Below are 27,247 nucleotides of genomic sequence, written 5' to 3'. Positions count from 1 at the left end.
GTAATGGGCTGAGCATTGGTACTAGGAATTGAGTTAATTTGTGACTCTCAAAAGAAACAAATTTTACTCAGCTCAAAAATCTTGAATAACTTGCCTTTCTATACTATAGGAATTCCTCAGTTAGCTGCTAGAAGCCACTAATTTGCCAAAAATAATTTAATTGGAAGAAGCATTTAGCAGGTAGGAAATACGTTAAATGAACTAGCATTCTTCCGTTGATCAGCACAGCAGGTGATTTAACATAGACTCCACTCCCCTAAGGGATATAGAGCCAAGACTCAGGAAATATGGTAAAATTTGTTATAAAGCTAATAAAGAAACAAAGAAAAACACTTTATATTCTTTCTCAGGATAACATTGTGTGATAGTTCAAAGCTGTGATTTTAATTCATAGTGTAACTGTTACAGTTAGGCATTTTGAAATACAGTAAGTTCATATCAGCAAACAATCATGGTATAAAACCTCCCATCCAAACAAACAGACCTTTTGGGCACCATATCCTGCTTTAGGAAAGAGTTGTGCATACTTACTGACTCCCCTGTGAACTTTATATTCTCTTTTGAACTCATTCCACTTAAACTTTGATCCCTGGGAATTCACTGGAACAGTTCTCATGAATGTTCTGTTGTTGATCCAGTGGTCAACTTTCAGTCCTCCTTTCACTTGAATTCACTTGTATTTAAAGTAGTTGCTCATAAGGCCTGGTTTCTCTTAGTTTGAGGAATAACGCTGTCTTTAGGTTTTCTCCTTTTTCTGCTTCTTCCGAGTGTCCTTTGTTGATTACTCCAAATAACTAAGTAACTTAGGGTTACTTACTGGGTTTACTAAGTAAAAAAGTAACTAAGGGTTTGTATTTTAAACTTATTTTGTTTATATATGCAAATGTAAGGTGACCTAATCCTGTCTTGAAGTTTTAAATACTGTCTAATTTTAAAGTCCTAAATTTATATCAACCACAACTTCTTTCCTGAACTGCAGAATCATATATCTAATAATCTAATATTTTCCTCTTGAACTTAGTATGTCCAAAACTAAACTCCTGATTTTCCTTCCACAAGTGAATCCTCCTACATATATTCCCAATCACTGAAAGGTGACTCCATTTTTCTGTTCACTCAAGTCATAAACCTTGGAGTCATCCTTGCCTCTCTTCCTCTTTCACCCTCTCATCCAATCTATTAGCAAATCATGGTGATTATATTTTGGTTCAAAATTGGGAAAGGAGTCAAGGCTGTATATTGTCAACCTGCTTACTTAACTTATATGCAGAGTACATCATGAGAAATGCTGGACTGGATGAAGCATGGCTGGAATCAGGATTGCTGGGAGAAATATCAATAACCTCAGATATGCAGATGGCACCACCCTTATGGCAGAAAGCAAAGAAGAACTAAAGAGCCTCTTGATGAAAGAGGAGAGTGAAAAGCTGGCTTAAAACTCAACATTCAAAATGGCATCCAGTCCCATCACTTCGTGGCAAATAGATGGGGAAACAGTGGAAACAGTGAAAGACTTTATTTTTGTGGGCTCCAAAATCACTGCAGATGGTGACTAGAGCCTTGAAATTAAAAGACACTCCTTGGAAGAAAAACTATGACCAACCTAGACAGCATATTAAAAAGCAGAGCCATTATTTTACCAACAAAGGTCTGTATAGTCAAAGCTATGGTTTTTCCAGTAGTCATGTATGGATGTGAGAGCTGGGCTATAAAGAAAGCCAAGGACTGAAGAATTGGTGCTTTTGAACTGTGGTGTTGGAAAAAACTCTTGAGAGTCCCTTGGACTGCAAGGAGATCCAACCAGTCCATCCTAAAAGAAATCAATCCTGAATATTCATTGGAAGGACTGATGCTGAAGCTGAAGCTCCAATTCTTTGGCCACCTAATGGGAAGAACTGACTCATTGGAAAAGACCCTGATGCTGGGAAAGATTGAAAGCAGGAAGAAAAGGGGATGACAGAGGATGAGATGGTTGGATGGCATCACCGATTTGATGGACATGAGTTTGAGCAATCTGCAGGAGATGGTGATGGACAGGGAAGCCTGGTGTGCTGCAGTCCACAGGGTCACAAAGAGTTGGACATGACTGAGCGACTGAGCTGAACTGAACTGATATCTTGTAAATACAATCAGAATTCGACCACACTTTGCCACCATCACTGCTACATCCTTTTGCAAGACAAATTTATCTCACTCTTGTTTTCTTGTAATAACTTCTGATCTTCTCTCTCTGCTTGTATCTTTCCCAACTTCTTGCCTCCCTACTCTTTGCATAGTAGCTGAAATCATCCTTTTTAATAATGATGCTTTTTAATAGAAATAATGTTACTCTTCTCCCCAAAAGGCCCAGTAGCTCCCCATCTCATAATAAAAGCCGTGGTCCTTTTGATAGCCTGAAAGACCCACATCCTTCATGCTCCTTGTTCTTGTAGTTTAAGTTTTATTGGAACACAGGCACACTCATTCTTTTATGTATTGTCTGGGACTCTCACTAAAACAGCAGAATTGCGTTGTTGTAACAGAGACTCTGTGGCCTGCAAAGCTTAGGCTCTTCGCTGTCTGGCGTTTTACAGAAACATTTGCTGACATTTGCTCTAGAACATCAGATTCTTAATGGCAGGGATTTGTGTTGATCTCAGTTAATTCCCCAGTTTCTAATCTTTTATTTGGCATCTGGTAGATACTTTAAAAATACTGGAAGTTTAGACAAATGCACACATAACTAGAGTCTGATGGCATTTTCTTTTAGTTTCTGTTCTACTCCCTTTCTTCTTCTGGTTTCTCCTGCAGACTTGCCCTGGAGTAAAGTGCATGATGTTCCACTTTTCAATGATACAGATGTTCTTATACCTCAACACACTGTATGCTAATGCTGAGTTGGCCAATCTGTGTTCATCCTAGTCTTCATAGAATATTTGAAAACTCTACCTACTTCCATGGTAGGGCTACTTGACCATCTTGTGTAATGGCAGGTGAAAGTTGTAGAAAGTACTGGAATGCCCTTGTTACTTTGTGCCAGGATAGCATTGTGCTGAGTAAATATTTATTTCCCTAAGTGACTTCTGTTTGATAGATTTTAGCCCTTTTATTAGAGTAGACTAAAAATTCACCTGTGTCTGAATGACTTAGTTTGGGGTACTCTGAATTTGGTCTTGTCTAACTCTTCCTAAGGAACAGTGGAACCTGAGGTACCTTGGGCTTACTACCGTACTCTCATTTTGGGGGAAAATATGACTTCCCAGAAATGGTATGGCAGTTTTGTTACTATGAAGGCTAAGTTGCCTTTGCAACATGTAGTACCCACTAATTAAGTTGTGTGGTAAAGAGAGTTTTCTACATTTTGGTAGAAATGATGTGCCTTTGGACATATTTAACTACTCTGCGGATGTTTTGTTCTTTTGATCCTTTTATTGGTTGGCAGCTTAAGGATGGATAAGTTATTACCGGAGGTTGGTAAACTTTCCTTTAAGTGTAAACTGCTTTCCAGTGGTTGGTTATTATAAAATGAAGAATCTTTTTTTCTAAATCTTTCAAATAATTAAAACTCTATTTATTGAATTTCAGTTTTTCAGCCATAGCGGCCACTCTGTATTGAAAATGAGCATGGTAGTAGAAATATGATTATGGAGATTTCAGTATTTTCCTGTAGTTACAACTTGGCAATCTTCTGCTACTGTTAAAGAAAACATCTGTACTTATTAGAAAATTTACTTTTATTTTTGACCTATCAAAGATCCAGTTTTATAAAGCTTTTTGGTTCTTGATAACATGGATTCCAGTGTCATACACAGAAGGTGAAATGTTCATCAGATGCTGGTTTGTTACCACAGTAGAGTGGGTGGATAAGAAATGTAGTATTTCGTCTCCTGGTCCTGCCAGCTGCGCCAGGTGTCTCACTCCGTAACCCTGTGTGCACTGATCTTAAACCCAGGGTAGGCAAGGAGGAAGCTCAGAGCCTGCGAGAAGACTGGAGGAGCCGTAGGAACTGCAGACGCGTTTGTTCTCTCCTGGCGGGCACAGCGGCCATAGCACCAGCCAAAACATAACCATAACGTAGTCTGCCAGGGCATTCCCGGTGAATATATGCTTCCACACTAACAGTAGCCTATGGACCCGCGAGTGCCTCGTGACGAGCATGCACACCGCTATCAGTGATCTCAGCTGTTACAAAATCTTTATTTACAAAACTTGGGGCAAGAGCACCTGACCATGCCATCTTGGCTACTTTGGTCATGCCCTACATATTTCTTACATTTTTCTTCTTGTATTATAGAGTATGTTAGTAACAATATACTTTATTGTAATTTATTTATAACATTTTGTAACAATTTGTAACATTTTATACCTTTATAACCTTGTTATTGGCAGAAATGTAAGAAATAGAGATAGTTTTACATTTCAAAAAGAACTGATTAAATGTTCTAAGGATGCTCTTGTCTATAGTATTCTTAAAAAGAAAACTTTGAAATGGGATAAGATGCTGGTAAAAAGCTGTTTTACTGTATACTGAGAAGTATTTATATAAAATTGCAAGCTGAAAAATAATCTAATTGGACAACATTAGAAAATGGGCACTTTTATAAACACTGATAACTCCCAATGTGTCCTGTGTATTTAGGTTATAGTCCAAATCTTTGAATATCCTAATGCTGTTTTTCTGTTTGTTTAAATGTCATTTACTTTAGCTAAAAGTCACAACCATATGGTCTTCTATTGCCACTTGTATTATAAACAGCAAAAGTACTTCTTTGTAGGGAGAGGACTCATCAGATTGAAAGGGCTTGTTTATTATAAGCTGCTGATACACTGAATCCTTATGTCATTTAAATAGAAGAACTACCTAATAATGTCACTTATTACAACTAGGATATCTAAACAAGGGACTTGCTTTTTGCAGACTATAGTGATAAAAACCTGTGCTTCACATCCATTTCTCAGCAACCGCTCCCAGGGTAATCAATCATGGCATACTGCTAATGCCTTGATTGCAGCTGATGCGGAGGAAATTTGTTTACTTTTTTGCTAAGTGAAGTTCACTGCGGAGATGACGTGACTTTTTCATCCTATAGCTAACACAACTCTGAAGATAAATTTGACTTAGTGTTTACAATTCTGAGGTGTTTTTCTTCTGATGTTAACACTAAAAAATCATCTTTGAGGCACTCAGTACTTAAGCATTTTCTGATGTGTTCCCTGAACATTTTCAGAATATTTTAATCTTAGCTTAACAATAATATGTAGTTTATAAAATATGATTTTATAGAAATGTATTTTATCTTAATATGTGTTTGAATATGTATGTATATGTATTTGTAAAAATCAACATTTCTGTTGAAACAGTAGCAACTCTTCCTGAAACTAGCATATTTTGCTCACCTAAAAATATTTTAACCACTCAGAGTTGGAAAGTCAGTGCTATTGGTGAGATTCTAGGGGAGGCATTTATGCAATTCAGTAAAATGCCATATTACATGTAGTTTTATCTATATGTTATATGAGACCTGTATACACTTAGGCTGCTTAAAAGTAATTGGGAAAAATTACTAATAATGAAATTGTAATGCTACTGTTCAATGTAAGAATCTAGACAGACTTGCACTCTGATAGTAGTAAAGAGAATGTGTTCTGAGTGGCTTCCTGATCTGATGCAGTGGTCTTCTGGAAAGCTGTCGTTGACCAGGTGGAATATATTCAAATGTTTTCTGAAATAAACAACTGAATGAAATTCTTCTCTTACCACTTTGGGTAATTTAAATCCTACAGATTTCTGTGACCCACTTAATCTATAAAAACATTCTCACTTAACCAGTCTTTACCTAAAATGAGAATGGAAAAGAGGAATTACATTTAAAAGTATGTATGTTATAAAACAGTTGAAGATGGTAGATTAGCTGGAAAATACTGACATTACATGCCATGGTACTGCTCACCTAGATATCTGAATGTACTTTCCTCCTGGATTGGAATTTTCATAACTATTTTAAGAAAATTTCAGTATTGTTTCATTTGGCATAGCTGGCTTACATCCCTACTATTAATACACATACAGAGCCAACAGGGAAGGGAAACAAAGTACTTAAAACTATAGGGTGAGTAATTTAAAATTCTAAGATGTAACTCAAGATTCTGATCTACTTCCTGTACATTGTGTGTTTAAATTTCTAAATCAGGAAGGATTAGAGAAACCTCCTATCATCAGAAGAGACTTGAAATTTGACCTGACTTCTGTTATGTAAAGAAAGTCAGAGTAGGTCTGGGGATATAGACTGATATGGCCTTCTGACCCTAACTGCAAATATACCTAACCCCAAACCAGTCCCAGCACCAGGCGTCTTCTTTAATGAGACTGTGCCTGGGGAGCAGGGGAAACCACTGGACTTGGGAGGATGGAGAGAAGACTTCAGCAAAAGGCCTTTAGGAGGCTACAGGGGTGGGCACATTTGCCAGACAATAACGTCACAATTTTCCTATTATTTATTCATGAATTCACTAATTCCGTTAATTCCAGACATTACTGAACATTTACTTGAGGATCTCCACCATGTTAGAGTCGGTAAGTCCCTGCTTGCTGGCTCTTCAATAGGACTTCCTGCAAAAATGGAATAGTCTGTATCTACACTGTCCAGTGTGGTAGCCTCTGGGTTCATGTGGCTGTTGAGTATAGGAAACGTAGTTAGTATGTCTGAGGAAATGAATTTTTAGTTTTATATAATTTGTAAGATTAAATGGTCACATATGTTACTAGTGGCTACATTGTTGAACAATACAGCTTTAAGAATTTGTAGTCAAGTTGGAGGAGCAGGCAAGGAATTACAAAATGGTGTAACAGGGTATTCATCTACACTGGATAGGATTACTCCAGACTTGGGAGGTAAAAGTTGAAGTTCTAAAGGATAAGTGGGAGCTTGGATAAGACCCTTATCCAAGCAAGCAGCATATTTAGGTTCTAGAAGGGAGAGTGCAGCCCTGTGCTTTGGGCAGCTGTGAAAAATAAGTCCCTACCTCTGGGACATACAGTGGGGAGGGATGACTAGCAAAAAGAGATAAAAGTGAAAAGGTAATCAGGGTTGAATTCCTTGTATGTCTCAAGCAGGGGAGTAACTTTATTTTGGTCACACCACATGGCTTGCAGAATCTTAATTTCCCCAACCAGGGATTGAACCCATGCCCCTGCAGTGGAAGCACAGAGTTCTAACCACTGGACCACCTGGAAAGTCCTGGGAGTAACATCATCAGACTTAGTTTTTAAGAGATCACCCTGATACTAATATAGACTAATTGAGGATAGTTTAATAAAGATGATTGGAATAGGAGAGGCCAGAGGCAGGAAGCCCAGTTAATAAATAGGCTGTAAGATATAATTGAGAAAATAACATTAAGAATGGAAACCAGTAAAAGTTCAGAGAAAGATGAGGAGAATGTCTAACCAGGACTGGATGTTGGAAGAAATGCATCATCTATCTCTGTTGCTAGAGCCAAAAACTTGGGTCAGTTTTGGAGTACTCTGGAAGCCTATATAATAAGCCTATGATTGATTGTACTTAAAATGAGTACAGTGGCAATGGAATTGAAGTGAGAAGAAAACAAGTGCTTTCCCAGAATGATGTCTGGGTGTTATATGATTCCCTCCTTGATGTCCACAGTATATTTTCATGATGTCTTATTAGTCAAAACAATGTTTTGATGCTCTCAGCCCCCAGAGATCAATCTTTTTAAAGATCTTTAGCTATTCTGTTCATATCTTAACATTATTGCAGAAAAAAAAAATCATCTGTCATCCATCTGCCTATTTTGCAACTTTGTATTCGCAAAGCTACATATTACTCTATGGAAGTTATTTAGAATTAGAATAACATTAGAATTCTGTTTTTAATAAATATAAAAAGGAGAAGCATCTATCAAAGGAAATCATGCAGCACAATGCTTTTTTTAAGGCATCAGTAATACCAAGTACAAGAATACTTCGAATCTTTTCTTTCTAATTCCATTTCAGGTATAAATCAGTTTTCTAGTCAATCTCTGTATGAAGCAGTTATGCACTGGGGCCATAAGAAATTGAAAAGAGATACAGAGATTCATCTACAGGAATAAATCCATATAGGGATGAGTTTTGACTGGGAAGAATTATTTGAAGTCCCAGGAATAGTTCAGTGGGAATATTTGGTGGAAACCTATTTGCACATATTCTTTATAGTAAGCATCTGATTTACTAATTATTTAGACTTTTTCTGTGAACATGAGAAAACTCATTATTTACATACTTACCACTATGTTCTACTACTCTTTCAGATATCCTGTTTCATTAAATTAGGCTCATCTTTTGGACCATGAGAACCAGAGTGGACATCAGGCTATATTAAAATGAGAGTACTGACATAGTTTTGAAATGAGAATATAAGGTACTTCTCTTAAATACTAATCCAGATACACAGCAGGTAACCTTGTTACATGTAGAACAAAAAAGAAGTCAGAGTGAAATAATCCATTGTCCTAGGGGAAAAAAAATCTATAGGATTGGGATGTTAGTATTAGATGGAAGGGCCTATTTATTGCCTTCAACCCCAACCGTTTCCCTCTTCCTCTGCCTTCTAACAAGTTGGTAGATGGTTCTGAAGAAGTAAATGCTTCATAAGGAAGAGCTTAGGTATTTGATAGTCAATAAACATTGCTTGGAAAAGATCCCTGTTAAAATATTAAAAATGTTGTTCTTTGCTACATTTGGATGATTTGGTCTTAAAAATTGAATTTCATTAAATTCCATTAAATCAGTTGGCATAATTAATACGGCATCTGTTCAAAATTAATGTACATTTTTAATTATAATGGATTCAATTCAAAGTCTTGGCTAGTACCAGAACTATATAATTGAATACAGTGTAAAAGAAAAAGGCCAAAAGCATAACGAAAGTGAAATTGCAAAGCACAGTTCACTTTGCAGAGAACTGGATAGACTGCATAAAAAATCAGGAACAAAGAAAGCCCGGCAGGCATCATTCATCCAGCAGCTGGAGCAACTGTTAACAACAATAGCTAATATTTAGTGAGTGCTTACTGGGTGCCAGGAACCTTATATATTATTTGTTTTTTAGAATATTTCTGTAAGGCATTTACTAGTTCCAGTTTTATAGATGAGGTTTAAATAACCTGTCCAAGGTGTTTAACTAGTAAGTGGCAGAGCTACAATCTGAACTCAGGCCCAGAGATTCCTATTCAGGCTGGATGGAGGTATTGAGTACTGAAGGAGAAGATGAAGGAGCTTAGCTTGCTATAGCTATGAGAATGAGCAAGTCAAGTCTTAAAATAAGCTCTAAACCTGCTCAGCAGGGAGATGCTCAATAATGAAAGAGAACCTGTTGGTTGAAAGCATCCCTCATCATTACCCTCACCCCAGTGCTGTAGGTGTAGCCTACTAGAACTTTTGTGTAAATTCCTCTTTAGTGATAACTGGCTATGAACCTAAAGTGGCACCATTTTTAAGTAGGGAAAGACAATAACAGCTCCTGGGAATGATGTGGGATAGTTAATCCCGTGGTCATGCATTTGGGAGCACCTCCCTCCCCAGATAGTCTACTCAGGGAGACAAGTATGGGCAAACAGTTGTGGCAAGGAGAATGTCATTAAAAATAGAATCTGAGTTAAACTGTTCCTGGAGTTTTGCTTTCAAAGTTACCCATTCATAACCGACACTTGGGATAGCCCCATTTTATAAAATTTAAGATTAATAATGTTTTCTCAGTTTTGTGTTCTTAAAAGTCCTTCTACATGATCGCCTCTCAGGGGATTTAATGTTTCACTTTTTGACATATATGTCTTTATCATTTTGGTGGTTTATATAGGAAAGTCAATTCCAATAGTTATTTAATGATTGTGTTCCCAGTTTTGCCCCTTGCATGAGTCATACAAATACTGTGTGTGAAGTTCTTTAAAACTATATAATTTTAATGAATTATCTCATTTCACAAGTGTTCTCTCCACAAATTTGTGTGCATCGCATCTTACTATGATGATATTTTGTATGCCTCTCCTTTTCCTATGTATTTCAGGAAAAAAAATCATGTCAAAAAAGGATTTCGGAAGCTTTACCCCCCCCCCCCATTACCTTTATTTTTGTTTCTTCAATAATTATTGTTTTCTTTACCTTCACAGTCATTTTAGAAGAACCATTAAAGAGTCATGAACAATAATGAGGCCATTGCATACCCTGCCTTTGCTGATTGTAAATTTTTAAATACCTGGCAAACAGAGAGTTAATTAAAAATCAGTCTGTTACTAGGATTTCCTGTTTTTTGAAACTTTTGAAAGATTGAGCATACAAATATCTTACTCTTTAGTCGGAACTTTTTCTTAATTAGTCTTTCCTTAATCAAATAATAAGTTTGATTACAGTTTAGTAAATATGTTATTTGATATTGTGGACTCTTTCATCAGATTTCACTTGAATCAAGAAAGGTAACACCTGTGGGTTGGTTCACAAAAGCTGCTTTTGTTCAATGGACACCCGCAGGCCATGAGGCAATTACATTTGTTGCTTGTTCTATAAAGGAGGCACTTAACTAGATCTCAGTAAAGTATAGCTGAGAACCAGAGGCTTGATTCTTTTGTCCTGCCCTCAGATTAGGTTTTATCATAGCTCAGGAGGTAAACCTCTGACGTAGAAAGGAAAAACCAAGAATGATTTAAGGGCTCTTTTAATGCTTTAAAAGTTAGCCCTAAAGCTAGTTATATCTGAGACACTGGGAAAATTCAAAGTTGAGCAAAAATTTCTAAGTGGCATTGTAGACATATATTCATATATTCTTAGTCTTGTGCGTTCATTCAAGTTGTCGTGGCATATTTCCAAAAGTACAAACAGAAAAAGTAATTAGCTATTTTAAAAAGTTTTGGTTATGAGAAATGATGAACAAAGACATGGAATTAGGATTTCCACTTTTGGCCATTTGTAAAACATTTATTATGAGTTCTACTTTAACTGGAAAGTTATAATGGCTTTTTAAAAATAATTTAAACTATATTTTAATCCTTTTTATCTGTTAACATTTTATTATAATAATATTGCTATAGATTTTTTTCTTACCTGGTTTAAATTTGAACTTAGTGATAACCAATAGATTAATCCAACAGACAATAACTGTATTTTGAGTTAGAAAGGAAATTTTTGTTTGGTTCGTTGCTTCATTCCACTCTACTCACCTGAGCAGAAAGGTCAGGTTTTAAGTTTTGGACCCATACCAAAAACGTGTTGTACTTTATATTTATTTAAATAAATGAGTTCATAGCTAGACTAATACTTCAGTTACCCAGAGGTCTAGTGACAATACTATAATTGCAGTCATTTACTTACACTGTGCAAAGAAGCAGAGCCTGCTGTATGGATTGGAAATTGGGTCTCTCTATTTCCACATGAGCAAAGAAAAAAAAATTGTTTTTACTTAAGTAAAGCTCTTCCTGAACTGCATTGTGATGGACAGTGTTCCCTTTTTAAAAAAGTACAAGTATTACTAAAATAACTAGGCATATTAAGATACATATATGTGTATGTACATATATATGTAATTGAACTACTTAAGTAATACATACTGGTCCCAAAAATGTAAATTTTGAAATACATAAAATTTTGTGGTGTTTTTTTTTTAAGTAAGTATACCTAAGTATACCCTGTAAATGTTTTTCACTGTATCCATGTAAGTCCTATTGTTGTTGTTTAGTCATGCAACTCTCTTGTGACCATGTGGCCTGTAGCCCACCAGGCTCCCCTGTCTATGGGATTTTCCAGGCAAGAATACTGGAGTGGGAGAGACCCAATTTCCTTCTTAAGGGAATCTGCCCAACCCAGGGATCAAATCCACATCTCTTGCATTGGCAGGCAGATTCTTTACCACTGAGCCTCCAGGGAAGCCCCAAGTCCTTCTATTAGCTGTCTGCTGTGTGTGACTATTCTATAAATAAATTCTATTTAACTTCTGCCTACTGAGGAATATTTATTCTATTGTCAATTTTGAGATGCAAGCAATACCATACTCAGCTTCCTTGCTTATACATAATGGCATGCTAAGTTTGGCAATCTTTTTGAGATTTTGATAGGCAAAGGATAGAAGGAAAACATACACGGGATGCCACTGAAGGGGATTCAAGGTAGAGATGCCAGTCACACCTTACTTACATTAAATTTTTAGTTCTCAGCCAGAAGGATTCTCTTCATATTGTTATGAGGTATGCTAAAAAAAAAAAATAATAAGACTTTAAAAATTAGATAATTTGAACCTCTGACAACTATGGAGTAACTGGTGCTGAACTTGCTCTCCTTCCATAAAGAACTGGAAAATTGGACAAACTATGTAAAACAAGTGTTTTCAGACAGTGTACAGCAGGCAGAACAAGACAGATTCCTGGGAGAAAGGAAATGAACAAACCTTCTATTTTCCCCTACTTCTGCCTTTAAGGGAGTTTTCAGAGGTTCCAAGGAAGGAAAATTCAATTAAAGGACAGTGGTGTTGCTGAGTTGAGGAAACAGAGACTAGGGTAGAGGGACATTTAAGTGGTTGGAATTTATGCATCAAACCACTAGGGAGAAAAGAGCCACAGAATGATCTTGAGAAATATGCACCAGTCTTCTCTTGGATTTGGGGCTGAACACTGAATTGTGCATGAATATGGTGAAATTTGGGCTTCCCTGGTAGCTCAGACAGTAAAGAATCCACCTGCAATGTAGAAGACCTGGATTCGATCCCTGGGTCGGCAAGATCTCCTGGAGGAGGAAATGGCAACCCACTCCAGTATTCCTGCCTGGAGAATCCCATGGACAGAGGAGGCTGGCAGGCTACAGTCCATGGGGTCGCAGAGTCAGATACGACTGAAGCAACTTAGCAGGCATGGTGAAATTTAGAGACTGAGCGAAGAACAGCTAGTGGGGATCAGCCTAGCAATTCAGAGGTCACACAGGGCTGAGAGCCATTGGAGTTTTTACCAGCCACAGGGGAAGGAAATCACTGAATATCCAGAGTATTCAGAAGAGACCATGGAATATGATGTCTTAGGAGTGGGCTAGACTAGCCCTTGGAATAGTCAGTATGAGAGACCCAACTTAACAAACTTAAAAACAAGGCTTGAAAGGAATAAGCTGATTCACAGCTAACTTAACTGCCTTCTAAAAACCAAACAGACCTCCTCAACATTCAACGCTGTCTTAAAAGAACAAAATCCACTCAACAAATGAATGTTCAGCTCAGTCACAAGTTAGATATGTAAAGAAGTGGGAAAATGAAACCCATGACAGAAGAAAAACAGATCCAGAAATGACAGAGATAATGGAATTAATAGTCATGTGCTCTTAAACAGTGGTACCCAGTTTCTTTAGCACCAGGGATCAGTTTCCTGGAAGACAGTTTTTTCATTGATCACAGGGGATGGTTTCAGGATGATTCAAACACATTTATTGTGCACTTTATTTCTATTATTATTATATCAGCTCCACCTCAGACCATTAGGCATTAGACCCTAGAAACTTGGGGACACCTGCTCTAAAACACTAATTATAAATACTTTCAAGGATCTAGAGGATAAACATAAGGGAAGAAGTGCTAAATAAAAGAAAGAACCAAGTGAAATTTTAAAGAGTGTAATTTATATAGTCTTTACAGCAGGTTGAAAAATGCAAAAGAAAAGATAAAGATCCTAGATTGTGAAGAAATATTTGCAGTATCTGTCAAAAGACTTGTACTCAAGGTATATAAAGAGCTCTTAAAATGAAGAAGAATACATTTTTAAAATGAGCAAAATATTTTCAGTAGATATTTCACAAAAGATACACTAATAGGTACAAGGGAAAATACTTAAAGAGAAATGCAAGTGAAAACCACAGTGTGATGACAAAATAGCCTACTATACAGGCAAAACTTTTAAAAACTGAAAATACCAAGGTTATAAAGCAACAGAAACACACATACATTGGTGTTGGGAATGTAAAATGGTATTATTTTGGAAAAGCTTAAGGTTAAACATAAACTTACGACCCAGAAATTCCACCCTTACATATTTACTGGAAAAAAATAGATGTGTATGCATCAGTGTTCATAGCGCTTTATTTGCAGGTTACTCAAATATCCATCAACAGGTTCATGGGAAAAAATACTGTGATTTACAATAGGATATTCTCAGAAGGGCTTTCCCGGGTGGCTTAGTGGTTAAGAATTCACCTGCCCATGCAGGAGACACGGGTTTGACCCCTGGGGTCAGGAAGATCCCCTGGAGAAGGAAATGGCAACCCACTCCAGTATTCTTGCCTGGACAGGGAAGCCTCGCAAGCTACAGTACATCGGGTCGCAGAGTTGGACACAACTTAGTGACTGAACGACAACAATACTCAGCAGTAAAAAGAAATGAAAGACTGATACATGTAACATGTATTAATCATTTAAAAACTGCTCAACAAAAGCCAGACATGAAAGTATGTGCAGTCTTCTTTGTATTAGATTTAGGAACAAGTAAAACTAGTCTCTAGTAACAGGAGACATATCACTGGTTGCCTAGTATGAAGTATAGGGGTGGGAGGTTGACCTGAAAAGGAGGGAACTTGGCGTGAGAGTAATGTTCTACATCTTGATCGTGGTAAGTGCTTACACAAGAGTGCACATTTGTCAAAACTTATAAAATGAGTCCATTTTACTGTAAAGTATGTGTCTATAAAATTGATTTTAAAGTGTACACCCTTCAGTTCAGTCGCTCAGTCGTGTCTGACTCTTTGCGACCCCATGAATCGCAGAACACCAGGCCTCCCTGTCCATCAGCAACTCCTGGAGTTTACTCAAACTCATGTCCATCGAGTCGGTGATGCCATCCAGCCATCTCATCCTCTGTCGTCCCCTTCTCCTCCTGCCCCCAATCCCTCCCAGCATCAGGGTCTTTTCCAATGAGTCAACTCTTCCCATGAGGTGGCCAAAGTATTGGAGTTTCAGCTTCAGCATCAGACCTTTCAATGAATACCCAGGACTGATCTCCTTTAGGATGGACTGGTTGGATCTCCTTGCAGTCCAAGGGACTCTCAAGAGTCTTCTCCAACATCACAGTTCAAAAGCATCAATTTTTCTGTGCTCAGCTTTCTTCACAGTCCAACTCTTACATCCATACATGACCACTGGAAAAACCATAGCCTTGACTAGATGGACCTTTGTTGGCAAAGTAATGTCTCTGCTTTTTAATATGCTATCTAGGTTGGTCATAACTTTCCAAGGAGTAAGCATCTTTTAATTTCATGACTGCAATCACCATCTGCAGTGATTTTGGAGCTCAAAAAAATAAAGTCTGACACTGCTTCCACTTACCCCATATCAAAAATAAGTATGTGTTCCAAAAGTAATTTCAAACATAATGAATTGATAGTGAGTAATTGATAGAGGGGTAGGTCAGCAAAGGTGACTGATTTTAAGACTCAAACTTGAAGGTTTTCCTGTTTATAGAGAAGCTCTTATTAAAGGTACCATCAATCAGTGATGAGGTTGCTCCCTTGATTTGTGTACTTTATGCTGCAGCTGCTTAGTCACTTCAGTCATGTCTGACTCTGTGAGACCCCATGGACTATAGCCCGCCAGGCTCTTCTGTCCATGGGATTCTCCAGGCAAGAGTACTGGAGTGGGTTGCCATGCCCTTCTCCAAAGGGATATTCCCAATCCAGGGATTGAACTCAGGTCTCCCGCATTGCAGGCAGACTCTTTACCATTTGAGCTACCTGGGAAGCCCACATATACTATTTCCAGATACACTATTTTTCTGTTTTCATCTGTGACCTGAGATGTACTCATTTTTCTATTTGAGCAGCCTTACGCTTCACTGCACATAAATCAACTTCTTATATAGGTAGGAACTAACTTTGCTATTGGCCCTAGAACCTATGGTAGTTCCCCCAGTAGGAGTTAATGATCTTACAATATCCGATATTCTTTCAAAACACTTTTATTCTTTCTCTTCAAATAGATTTGACATTTAAGTGTATCTAAATGAAAATATTTAGCTTGACTCATTTTGGGCTAATATTTCTACATTAGAAATTCCAAAATTATATCTGATGTAAAATGTACTTCTTATTTTACATGCTGGTACAAATTAATTTTTCCAAAAGTTAAAATTCAGAGGTGATGGCAGGGGAGGTGGGGGGAGAAATGAAATAGGCAGATCACAGAAGATTTGGACAGCAGTGAAAATATTCTTTGTAATACTGTAGTAGGGGATCCATGTTGTACACTTGTCCAAATTCACAGAGTGTACAACACCAAGAGTGAACCCTAAGTAAACTGTGGGACTCTGGGTGATTATGATGGTAGTGTGAGTTCGCCAGGTGTAACAAATATGCCACTCTAGTGGGGAATGTCAGTAATAGAAGGCCATGCATGTGTGAGGGTAGGAGGCATATGGGAAATTGTACCTTTCTCTCATGTGGCAAACCTAAAACTGCTCTAAAAGATGGTCTTTGAAAAAAAATTATGACATTTAAAAGATAGGTCATTTCTTACTAAACCTAATAGGACTATTTTTCTTCATATAAGGTTCCCAAGTAATAATCAGTCAAAAAAATAGTGAAAATTAATTCCTTCCCAATAGATTGTTTTGGCTAGTCAGTACTTTCTTGGGTAACAATAACTGTAAAAAAAGAAACTTTAAAATACAATTTTAAAAACAGAATTGCTGGAGAGTAATTTTTAAAGTTTATATGGAGCAGACATTAGTAGGCATTTGTCTCCTATCACAGAGCACATTTTTTTACAGTAACATGTTCTAAATATGCTTATGATTGTCATTGAGTAAAAATTTAAATTTATATTATTTACCAGTTAATACACAGGCCATATATAAGATCTTTTCATTTAGTAGAGGGTCACCATCATTAATTTCACAACTGATGATTTTATAATAGGTCTTTCTAGTTCTTGATGGTCATTATTGAAGTATATAAAACATTGAAGATATGGCCTGTACAAAGGCAGAACAAGGATCTTAATTAGAATTCTGACAAGCCCACTCCAATAAAATGATGAGATTATTTGTAATTGATGTCACAATCAATTACCACTTAGTTCATCATGAACATTCTAATAGGTCTGGCCTTGGTCTTGGCCCCAGGATGTTGCTGAGTGAGTGGCTGCCCTGCTTATGCTGTTACTGAGATGGGGGGCACATTTTCAGCCAGCATCCTAATGACCTCTTTTGAAGTCTGTTAAATTAATGACCCTGTCACACTGTTTTGATCTCTCATAACCTCAGTTTGGGGTTTGTATAACAAATTAATGTTTGGGAACCATGTGGCAAAAGAGATAGGTCTTTTTAAAAGTTGAAATATTAATACTACTTACTAATATTTAGTAAAATTTATTTTGCCAGAGATAATAGCAAAAATGCAAACCATAGGGTCTGACTATATTTTACAAAAGAACTTTGTTCCTTGCTACCTCCAAAAGACATAATTTTTTAATAGCATCCATATTTGTTTTGAAAGGGGGTGCTTTCTTCTCTAATTCTAGGTGCCAAAGGGTCATGTTTGGTTAGAAGGTGATAATCTACAGAATTCTACAGATTCCAGGTACTATGGACCTGTTCCATATGGACTAATAAGAGGACGAATCTTCCTTAAGGTACTACTGTTTTCTGCTTAAAACGCAGGCTTGCTTTTCTGAGCTGGGGAAAAAAACAAAAAAACCCAATTTCTTTCAAATGATCTTTGAAATCTTTAGGCTGTTACAATGACTACACCTTAGGAACATGTTAACCTTCATAGCTATAATAAACATTACCACTCCCCCATTATGACAGGTAACTGAGGATATTTTTGTTTGAATAACAAAGTTCAAATTACTTTAGTGGTAGCATAAGAAGCTTTTAACTTCCAAAATTTAATTTTCTCTCATACAACTTTTCCAACCATATTCATTCCCAGGGCACGTATTAATATGCATTTGCAGAAGAGCAGTCTAGAGTCCGGCTAGCTGGAATGCAGGGATGTCCCAGTTGTTAGTAAGTTAGTAAGAGTCATGTGCCTCGCTGTAAGTCATTGAGTCAGAGTAGAGATTATTGTTATTGTTGGCCTTTCCATTTTGTCACAGGCAGTGAGGAGAAAAACAGACATGAGTACTTGGTGCTGTTGGATAATTTACAGGATTTTTTACACTTAAGCAGATGTTATACTCAAGTACTTAGGCTTACAGTTAATTTTGACAGTAGTGAAAGAAAATACACACAAACATATTATTTCTTATATAATGTTTGAATGTTCCACATTTTAGGTTTTAAATATGTACACAAATACAGGTTTACTTTCTACAGTGTTATTTTGGTGTGGGAAATTTGTTCTTGATTGTAGAATAAGGAGAAAGGGATGACAAGGGAAATATGATGATGCTATAACATCGCTTTACTAATTGTCTTCAATCACATTTGACTTTACAGATTTGGCCTCTGAATGATTTTCGATTTCTACGTGACAGCCCTAATGGTCACAGATTCTCTGATGAGTAGCAAACATTTATTCTTTTCATTTGATTATTGTCTTCTGTTCAAATGAGTTTACTGTCACTAAAACCATGTACTTACTAATAAACTATTTGTTATTCAGTTTGTTATTTTTAATTGTTAAAAATAAAGAATAAGCACCACACACTCTGGAAGCTATATTGTTCAAAATATATGGATAAAAATATAATCCAAAATAAGTCATCTAAATTTAGATATAAAAGTATTTTTAGGGAAAACCTAGAACAACCTCACTTTCAAATTTTTGGTTGTATAGGTATAATGAAAATAACTTACTCCTCTTGAGTATGCCTCATACTTTAGCTACATTTACAAGGTCAAGTAGTAACTAGTGTTATTAAGTTCAAACCAATAATAAATACCAAGAGTTTAACCTAATAAAAAGCTGCTAAGTCACAAGCTTGGCTCAGTCATTTGAAATTAAGGAACAAAGTTTCAGTGATCCCATAAGAGATTTCTTAAAAATTTTTTTAAATGAGTTCTGACTTACTCTGTACATAGAATAGTAAATATACAGAAAATCAAAGTCTTTATAGTTAGCTGTAATCAATATCAACACATTTAAAAAGTCCATTTCATCACACCAGCAACACAACAGTCACGTTTTCTGACTCCAGGGCTATCCTTTCTACAGTTGCCATTTCACTTTATTAACTTTGAAATAACCTAATGAATATCCATATTCAGCTTTCATCATGGGGAAGCTAGGCTTACATGTTATTCACAAGGATTCTAACTTAATTCTAATGACCTGAGATTTGAGAGTTGTATAAAAGGCGTATTACTTTAGCAGCTAGATATATCACGTTACTTCAAAAACATAGCAACTACAAGAGAATATGATGATTCTATGACCCATTAAAAGAGACATACATACACAAAGAAAGGAAAATTTTTACTTTGTACCAATAGGAAAATGAACCAATAATAAAGTTTTCAGGTGGGAATTTAATATAAATTTAAATTCAAGACCCCTTTCTTGCGATCTATAAACACATATGAATCATGAAATTAATTTTCTCTTAATCCAGGTGGCCTCTGCTTGACAGTCTTATCTTTTCTCTGTAAAAACAGAGCTGACAAAAAAAAGAAATCCTTTTTTTTAAATTCAGCTTTATACATTTGCTTGAATGGACAAGGGTGGAGTGGCCTCTCCTCCATGTGTCTGAATACACTAAAGAATTCCACTTAGTGAACAATCTCAGCGATAATGAAGGAGTTCGATAATTAGTGAACATGTATCACAAGAAATCAGTGTAACTTCTTCTGCTTCATCCTTTGAAACACTGTATTTTCCACCACATCGACAGCTCAGAGAAAAGGAATGATCATCTGCAAAGAAAATAAAAAACACTTACATGTAAATACATGTAAATTAACAATCTTTTTAAAAAGTGCAACTATTCCACAAAAAATGCAAAATAAAAGATCTGTCAGTATAAAATATATTTAAATGAAAACCTGAAAAAATATCTTGTATAGGGGCAGTGCTTCTAAAAATTAGTTACTAAAAGATCATTATCTGTGGAGGAGAAGGATGGAAACTATGAAACGCTAGGCCAAAAATCTCATGGGGGAGAGGAGATGCTCAAAAGTGATCAATGAAATTTATTTGAAGTCTTATGTTTCTTTAAGATTCATAGAAATTTTATATTCTTCTTAACAGTGTTTGTCTAAAATATTACTGTGAAGGAAAAAGAAATAGTACTACTTGTCTTATTGTCAAGGAGCATCCCTTTGCCTGCAGTATATCATTTCAGAAAAAACTGCTGAATTCAGCAGATTCCTGTCTTTTCTGGTATCACACTATTTCAAGAATTCTGATTAAAATATTAGGTTGGTGCAAGGTTGATATTGGAATACATTCTAAATGTGGTCATCATTTTAATGCACACTTCTCACTTTTATGTTTTTTTGCTAATGAATAATTACTTGCTATTTTATATTTATTTTGGACTAGGGAAATGATGTTAGACAAGAAGCAAATCTGAGTTCAAAATGAGTCGTAAAGCAGTGGAGACAATTCACAACATCAACAACGCATTTGACCCAGGAAGTGCTAACAAATGTACAGTGCAGTGGTGGTTCAAGACGTTTTGCAAAGGAGATGAGCGCCTTGAAGATGAGCGTAGTGACTGGCCATTGGAAGCTGACAATTACCAACTGACAGCCATCATCCGAGGTGATCCTCTTACAACTACAGGAGAAGTTGCTGAAGAACTCAGTGTTCACCATTCTACAGTCATTCAGCATTTGAAGCAAATTGGAAAGGTGAAAAAGCTTGAAAAGTGGATGCCTCATGGCATATAAAAAAATCGTTTTGAAGTGTCATCTTTTATTCTACAGAACAATGAACCATTTCTTGATCGGACTGTGATGTGAGATGAACAGTGGATTTTGTACAACAACCAGTGTTGACCAGCTCAGTGGCTGGACCAAGAAGAAGCTCCAAAGCACTTCCCAAAGCCAAACTTGCACCAAAAAAAAAAAAAAAAGTCCTTTGTCACTGTTTGGTGGTCTGCTGCCAGTCTGATTGCAGCTTTCTGAATCCCAGCAAAACCATTACATCTGAGAGGTATGCTCAGCAAATCGAGATGCACTGAAAACTGCAGCACTTGCAGCCAGCATTGGTCAACAGAATGGGCCCAATTCTTCTCCACCCCACCACCTAACGGCACCATCACACATCCAGCCTTTCAAAAGTTGGATGAATTGGGCTATGAAGTTATGCCTCATCCACCATATTCACCTGACCTCTTGCCAACCAACTACCACTTCTTCAAGGATCTCGACAACTTTTTGCAGGGAAAATGCTTCCACAACCAGCAGGATGCAGAAAATGCTTTCCAAGAGTTCGTTGAATCCTGAAGCACGGATTTTTTTTTTTTTAAGCATGGATTTTTATGCTATGGGAATAAACAAGCATTTCTCATTGGCAAAAAATGTGTTGACTGTAATGGTTCCTGTTTTGATTAATAAGGACGTATTTTAGCCTGGTTATAATGATTTTAAGTCCATGACCTGAAACTATAATTACATTTGTACCAACCTAACATATAAACATACACTATGGTGTTCTTTCTGTGGGGGCTATGTGTGTGTGCCTATTTGTTTGGTGTTTACAAATGATGAAAGAACCAAAAGGATAATCACTGAAGTGAGATGCCCAAAGGAGGCAACATTTTACCTACTAATGGTGATAATTTTATAAGTCTGTCATCTTCCTGGTAAGTTGAAATACTTGTTTCTTTTACCAGAAAGAATCTCTGATCCACTGGTTATTTCATTTTACTGTCACTGAAAAATAATTACTGATCATATTATTTAACTAGCATCATGAAAAAATTAGGGATAAATGAACGAAATCTCTAAAAATACTTCTTATAATCAAATATCTTCAGTTCAGTTCAGTCAGCTCAGTCATGCCTGACTCTTTGCGGCCCCATGAACTGCAGCACGCCAGGCCTCCCTGTCCATCACCAACTCCTGGAGTCTACCCAAAACCATGTCCATTGAGTCAGTGATACCATTCAACCATCTCATCCTCTGTTGTCCCCTTCTCCTCCCACCCTCAATCTTTCCCAGCATCAGGGTCTTTTCAAATGAGTCAGCTCTTCGCGTGAGGTGGCCAAAGTATTGGAGTTTCAGCTTCAACATTAGTCCTTTCAGTGAACACCCAGGACTGATCTCCTTTAGGATGGACTGGTTGGATCTCCTTGCAGTCCAAGGGACTCTCAAGAGTCTTATCCAACACCACAGTTCAGAAGCATCAATTCTTCGGTGCTCAGCTTTCTTTATAGTCCAACTCTCACATCCATACATGACCACTGGAAAAACCATAGCCTTGACCAGAAGGACCTTTGCTGGCAAAGTAATGTCTCTGCTTTTTAATATGCTGTCTAGGTTGGTCATAACTTTCCTTCCAAGGAGTAAGCATCTTTTAATTTCATGGCTGCAATCACCATGTGCAGTGATTTTGGAGCCCCAAAAAATAAAGTCAGCCACTGTTTCCACTGTTTCCCCATCTATTTGCCATGAAGTGATGGGACCATGATCTTAGTTTTCTGAATGTTGAGCTTTAAGCCAACTTTTTCACTTTCCTCTTTCACTTTCATCAAGAGGCTCTTAAGTTCTTCACTTTCTGCCATAAGGGTGATGTCATCTGCATATCTGATGTTATTGATATTTCTCCTGGAAATCTTGATTCCAGTTTGTGCTTCCTCCAGCCCAGCGTTTCTCATGATGCACTTTGCATATAAGTAATTAAATAAGCAGGGTGACAATATACAGCCTTCCTATTTGGAACCAAATATCTTCATTCAATCCCATAACTTCATTTTTTAACATCTAGAGCTCATCATATGCCATGAAAAGAAAAAGAAAAAAAATTCAGCTACTTTGTATTTATTCTCTAACCAAGTTTGGTCTTGGGAAAACAATCAACTAAATAAATTTACATGTTTCTTTTATCAGTAAATGTTAGTCACTCAGTCGTGGTCTGACGCTGCGACCCCACGGACTATAGCCCGCCAGGCTTCTCTGTCCATGGGATGCTTCAGGCAAGATCCTGACCCATGGATCGAACCTGGGTCTCCTGGATTGCAGGCAGATTCTTTACCACTGAGCCACCAGGGAAGCCCATTAAAGAGGAGAGAAGCTTATAATTTTCTAAGACTTTTCTATGCTGTGCTGTGTGCTTAATCGCTCAGTCATGTCCAACTCTGCAACCCCATGGACTGCAGCCCGCCAGGTTCCTCTGTCCATGGAGATTCTCTAGGCAGGAATACTGGAGTGGGTTGCGATGCCCTCCTCAGGGGATCTTCCCAACCGAGGGATTGAACCCACGTCGCCAGCATTGCAGGATGACTCTTTACCATCTGAGCCACCAGGGAAGCCCAAGAATACTGGTATGGACAGCCTATCCCTTCTCCAGGGGATCTTCTCAACCCAGGAATTGAACTGGGATCTCACTACCGGCAGATTCTTTACCAGCTGAGCTACTAGGGAAGGAAAGGAAGGAAACATTAATTCACAATGCTGCGTTTCATTTTTCACCACAATTTTTTTTTTTATCTATAAAGAAAAATAATTTAATCTTGAATTTTAAAATGCTAACATCCCTCCCTATCTGAGCTAACATATTGTGTAATAGAACATGATTCCAAAGTGAATTGTATTTTTTTTAATTAAATTGTCTAAAAATGTGCATATTCTAATCATTGGTTTTCTTAAATCTCCCTCTTGTTTTTTCACCACCTCAATGAACACTGAGAAACAACGTGAGGTGCAGAGGCCACCATGGGCGACTGTGGAGTTTTATCACAGATGACTCCAAATGTTAACTTACATCTTGTTAACTTTCTTCTTAAATTATTCTACTATCACTTAACAAAGTGTTATCTTCACAGAAATCATAATTTTAAATATACTGAATGAAGACAAAACATACAAGCTGTATATAACACACTTATTGTAAAAGCAATGGCTAACTTCATTCTCTCAAGTTCTTCAGGTATGCCTCAATTTTAAGCATCATAAAATGCATCATTTCCTACTGTTCTTGGACCAAGAAGTTAATAGTTTGGCTATGATTATCATGTAGGATTTCATCCACTTTTCTCCTGTTCTGGATCTTTACCTTCCAAGGTTATTCTGAAAACAACCATGAAGGCACATCATCAACTGATTTTTTACTACTTCAGTTGATCACACTTTTTATTTAATTTCATCTGCCGAGACTGCTCTTTGTAATTGCAAATAACAATTCAAAATCACAAATTCAATTGCAAAACTCACATGACCAGTTTTTAAATATTCCTGCAAAAATAATGGCTTCATGCAGCTCTTGTTTAGGATTTTCTCTCATAAGGATAAGGATTATTTCTATCTTTACAATGATTTAAAAAAACCTTAGTGTAAATAAGTATCTAAGAACAGTCTATGCTTTTAAGATTAACTGTAGCTGCTTCTAACTGATTCCACTGGCTGTAGCTGGGATGCTTCTATGTTCTTCACTGCCAGGGAATGTACTATACTTTGAAAGTGCAGTGAAAGTGAAGTTTCTCAGTCGTGTCCGAGTCTATGCGACCCCATGGCCTGTAGCCTACCAGGCTTCTCCGTCCATGGGATTTTCCAGGCAAGAATACTGGAGTGGGTTACCATTTCCTTCCCCAGGAGATCTTCCCGACCCAGGGACTGAACCCGGGTCTCCCGCATTGTAGGCAGATGCTTTACTGTCTGAGCCACCAGGAAAGTCTTACTATACTTTAGGGGATCCCAAAGACAGCAACATTTATGGTAATTCTTGATGATTTCATGTTGTACATGTCCAATATCTTGGTATTTTCACTTGTTATTAAAAATCCCATATATTTGCTGACTGAACAGATGCTTGAACAACACTAATCCGTAGCCTTAATTTAAAATAAAATTTTTTAATTATATTTTAAAATTTTACTGAAGTAAAAATAAAAAAAAACAGTTTTCCCTATTTTCATAGTATCAGGAATTATTAGTAAATAAAACATACTAGTCACATGAAATACAACAAGAACTAATTTGTTCAATAAGAGATTAAACACATACACAGATTGATAAACTGGTAATACTGTATCTTCAAAAAATACTGTTTAGCTGGGTAGATCTCCCTGATAAATAACATTTTCTAATCTATCCCTTTTACAAACCAGCTGTGAAACCAGTATCATTGGTGTATTTTATTTTCATAGCCCAGCGGCTCTTCCTGTTTACTCTGATGAAACTATCATAAACCCTGGGAGCCCTGTTACGGAAAACCTCAAGTCTTCCAATATTCACTGCAAGTAAGAATCTCTACTCAGGATTTACATTTGGCAGCTGAGGCACAGAGTGGCTCATAAACAAAAACATGATTCCCCTTGTAAGTCAATACAGCTTGAGACTCAACTTCCTAAGAGCACTAAGTTGAGAATTGGCCATTAAAAAATATTCCAGTAAACTTGGTTTTGGAAAGGACAGGCTGTTTATCTTCTACTTATCCACACTTGTTAATAAATTTTTATAGATTCCTAGGAATTTGTACTCCAGGGTGAATAGTAAAGTTATAGGATTAAGAGTATATAAATATTTTAGGGGGGCTTCCCAGGTGGCTCAGTGGTAAAGAATCCACCTGCCAATGCAGGAGATGCAGGTTTGATTGCTGGGTCAGGAATATCCCTTCTAGGAGAAAATGGCAACCCACTCCAGTATTCTTGCCTGGAAAATCTCATGAACAGAAGAGCCTGGTGTGCTACAGTTGATGGGGCTGCAAAAAGCTGGACATGACTGAGTGAGCACACACAAATGCACAAAAATTCTAGAAGATAGTAAGATTTCTTCATTTGTCCAGAGAAATGTGGGAGTGTGGTATTCATGGCTTCCACTTTTAAAAACGGGAACTGAATAAAATTTCACCAGAGCAATTCACAGAACTAATCAAAGAATGAAAAATTAAGTTAGATTTAAGTTTTTAAACTCTATTAATGGGGAAGGAGAAAAAGACATGACTTGTGGTTGGTAAAAAGGAGTGACAGATTTTTCTTTTCCACCTAAGACACAATCAAAAAGGAAGGATAAACATAAAGCTCCAAAATTCCTGCTCTGACAGTTTATGATTCCATATAAAGAAACAAAAATAAACATTTGTGTTGTTCATTCACTAAGTTGTGTCTGACTTTGCAAGCTCACAGACTGCAGCATGCCAGGTTCTTCTGTCCTCTACTGTCTCTTGGAGTTTGCTCAAATCCATGTCCATTGAGTCGGTGATGCTCTCTAACCACCTCCTCCTCTGCCACTCCCTTCTACTTTGCCTTTAATCTTTCCCAGCGTCAGGGTCTTTTCCAATGAGCTGGCTCTTCACATCAGGTGGCCACTGTATTAGAGCTTCAATATCCGTCCTTCCAATGAATACTAAGGGTTGATTTCCTATAGAATTGACTGGTTTGATCTCCTTGCCGTCCAAAGGACTCTCAAGAGTCCTCTAATTCAAAAGCACCAATTTTTCGGCACTCAGCCTTCTTAATGGTTCAACTCTGACATCTACATGACTACAGGAAAAACCATAACTTTGACTATACAGACCTTTGTCGGCAAAGTGAAGTCTTTGCTTTTTAATATACTGTCTAGGTTTGTCATAGTTTCCTTCTGAGGAGCGAGTGTCTTTTAATTTCATGGCTGCAGTCACCATCTGCAGTGATTTTGGAGCCCAATAAAATAAAATCTGTCACTGCTAGCACTTTTCCCCCTTCTACATATATTCTAATAGAAATTCATCTCAAGTGTCAACACAGGATGGAAGAAATTACCTCTTTGACTTTATTTTCCCTCTTACACAGATGGAGAATAAACCAAAAATCAAAGTAGTTTAAAAAAGAAATCCATATGAAACCTTAAGTACCTAACATCTAATTAGGACAGAAAAATAACTGGAATGAGTCACAGAGGGGGACACCAATAACTGAAGTTTAGAATGAAACAAAAATATTCCAAACAAAAACACCCCCATATATGTAAAAAGCCAAGCTGTTATTTCTTTTTAAGATTTCTAAACATCCTATGAAGTTGTTTCATACAAAGTCCCTAATATTTTTCCTGACTGTAATCAAGAGAAAAAAATAATTCCAACCTTCATTCCAAGACATTTCTTCAAGATATATTCGAGCATCTACTGGTCCCATATTTCTTAGATCATCTTCTGTAAAATATAGAATGAGATACT

General features: G+C 37.0%; 2 protein-coding genes across 11 annotated transcripts in view; one reads left to right on the top strand and one right to left on the bottom strand.

Moving 5' to 3' along the window:
* IMMP1L (inner mitochondrial membrane peptidase subunit 1) overlaps positions 1 to 20,744 on the top strand; it is a 73,129-nt gene extending 52,385 nt beyond the window's left edge. For 7 of the 8 annotated variants that reach the window (XM_043481552.1, XM_043481553.1, XM_043481556.1 and 4 more), the window contains 3 exons: positions 17,508 to 17,618; positions 18,430 to 18,494; positions 20,474 to 20,744. In XM_043481552.1, the coding sequence (XP_043337487.1) occupies positions 17,508 to 17,618; positions 18,430 to 18,494; positions 20,474 to 20,504 (207 nt within the window). In that variant the 3' untranslated portion in view covers positions 20,505 to 20,744. Of the gene's footprint in view, positions 1 to 17,507; positions 17,619 to 18,429; positions 18,638 to 20,473 lie in introns of those variants that run through there. The other variant, XM_043481555.1, reaches the window with a different exon arrangement.
* DNAJC24 (DnaJ heat shock protein family (Hsp40) member C24) overlaps positions 19,388 to 27,247 on the bottom strand; it is a 71,176-nt gene continuing 63,316 nt past the window's right edge. For 2 of the 3 annotated variants that reach the window (XM_043481550.1, XM_043481549.1), the window contains exons 4-5: positions 27,155 to 27,223; positions 19,388 to 19,845 (exon numbers count right to left, since the gene is read on the bottom strand). In XM_043481550.1, coding sequence (XP_043337485.1) covers positions 19,715 to 19,845; positions 27,155 to 27,223 — 200 coding nt within the window. In that variant the 3' untranslated portion in view covers positions 19,388 to 19,714. The remainder of the gene's footprint in view (positions 19,846 to 27,154; positions 27,224 to 27,247) is intronic. The other variant, XM_043481551.1, reaches the window with a different exon arrangement.

Source organism: Cervus canadensis, chromosome 11, assembly GCF_019320065.1.
Source record: "Cervus canadensis isolate Bull #8, Minnesota chromosome 11, ASM1932006v1, whole genome shotgun sequence".
Classification (NCBI taxonomy): domain Eukaryota; kingdom Metazoa; phylum Chordata; class Mammalia; order Artiodactyla; family Cervidae; genus Cervus; species Cervus canadensis.
This window is presented reverse-complemented; position numbering and strand designations above follow the sequence as displayed.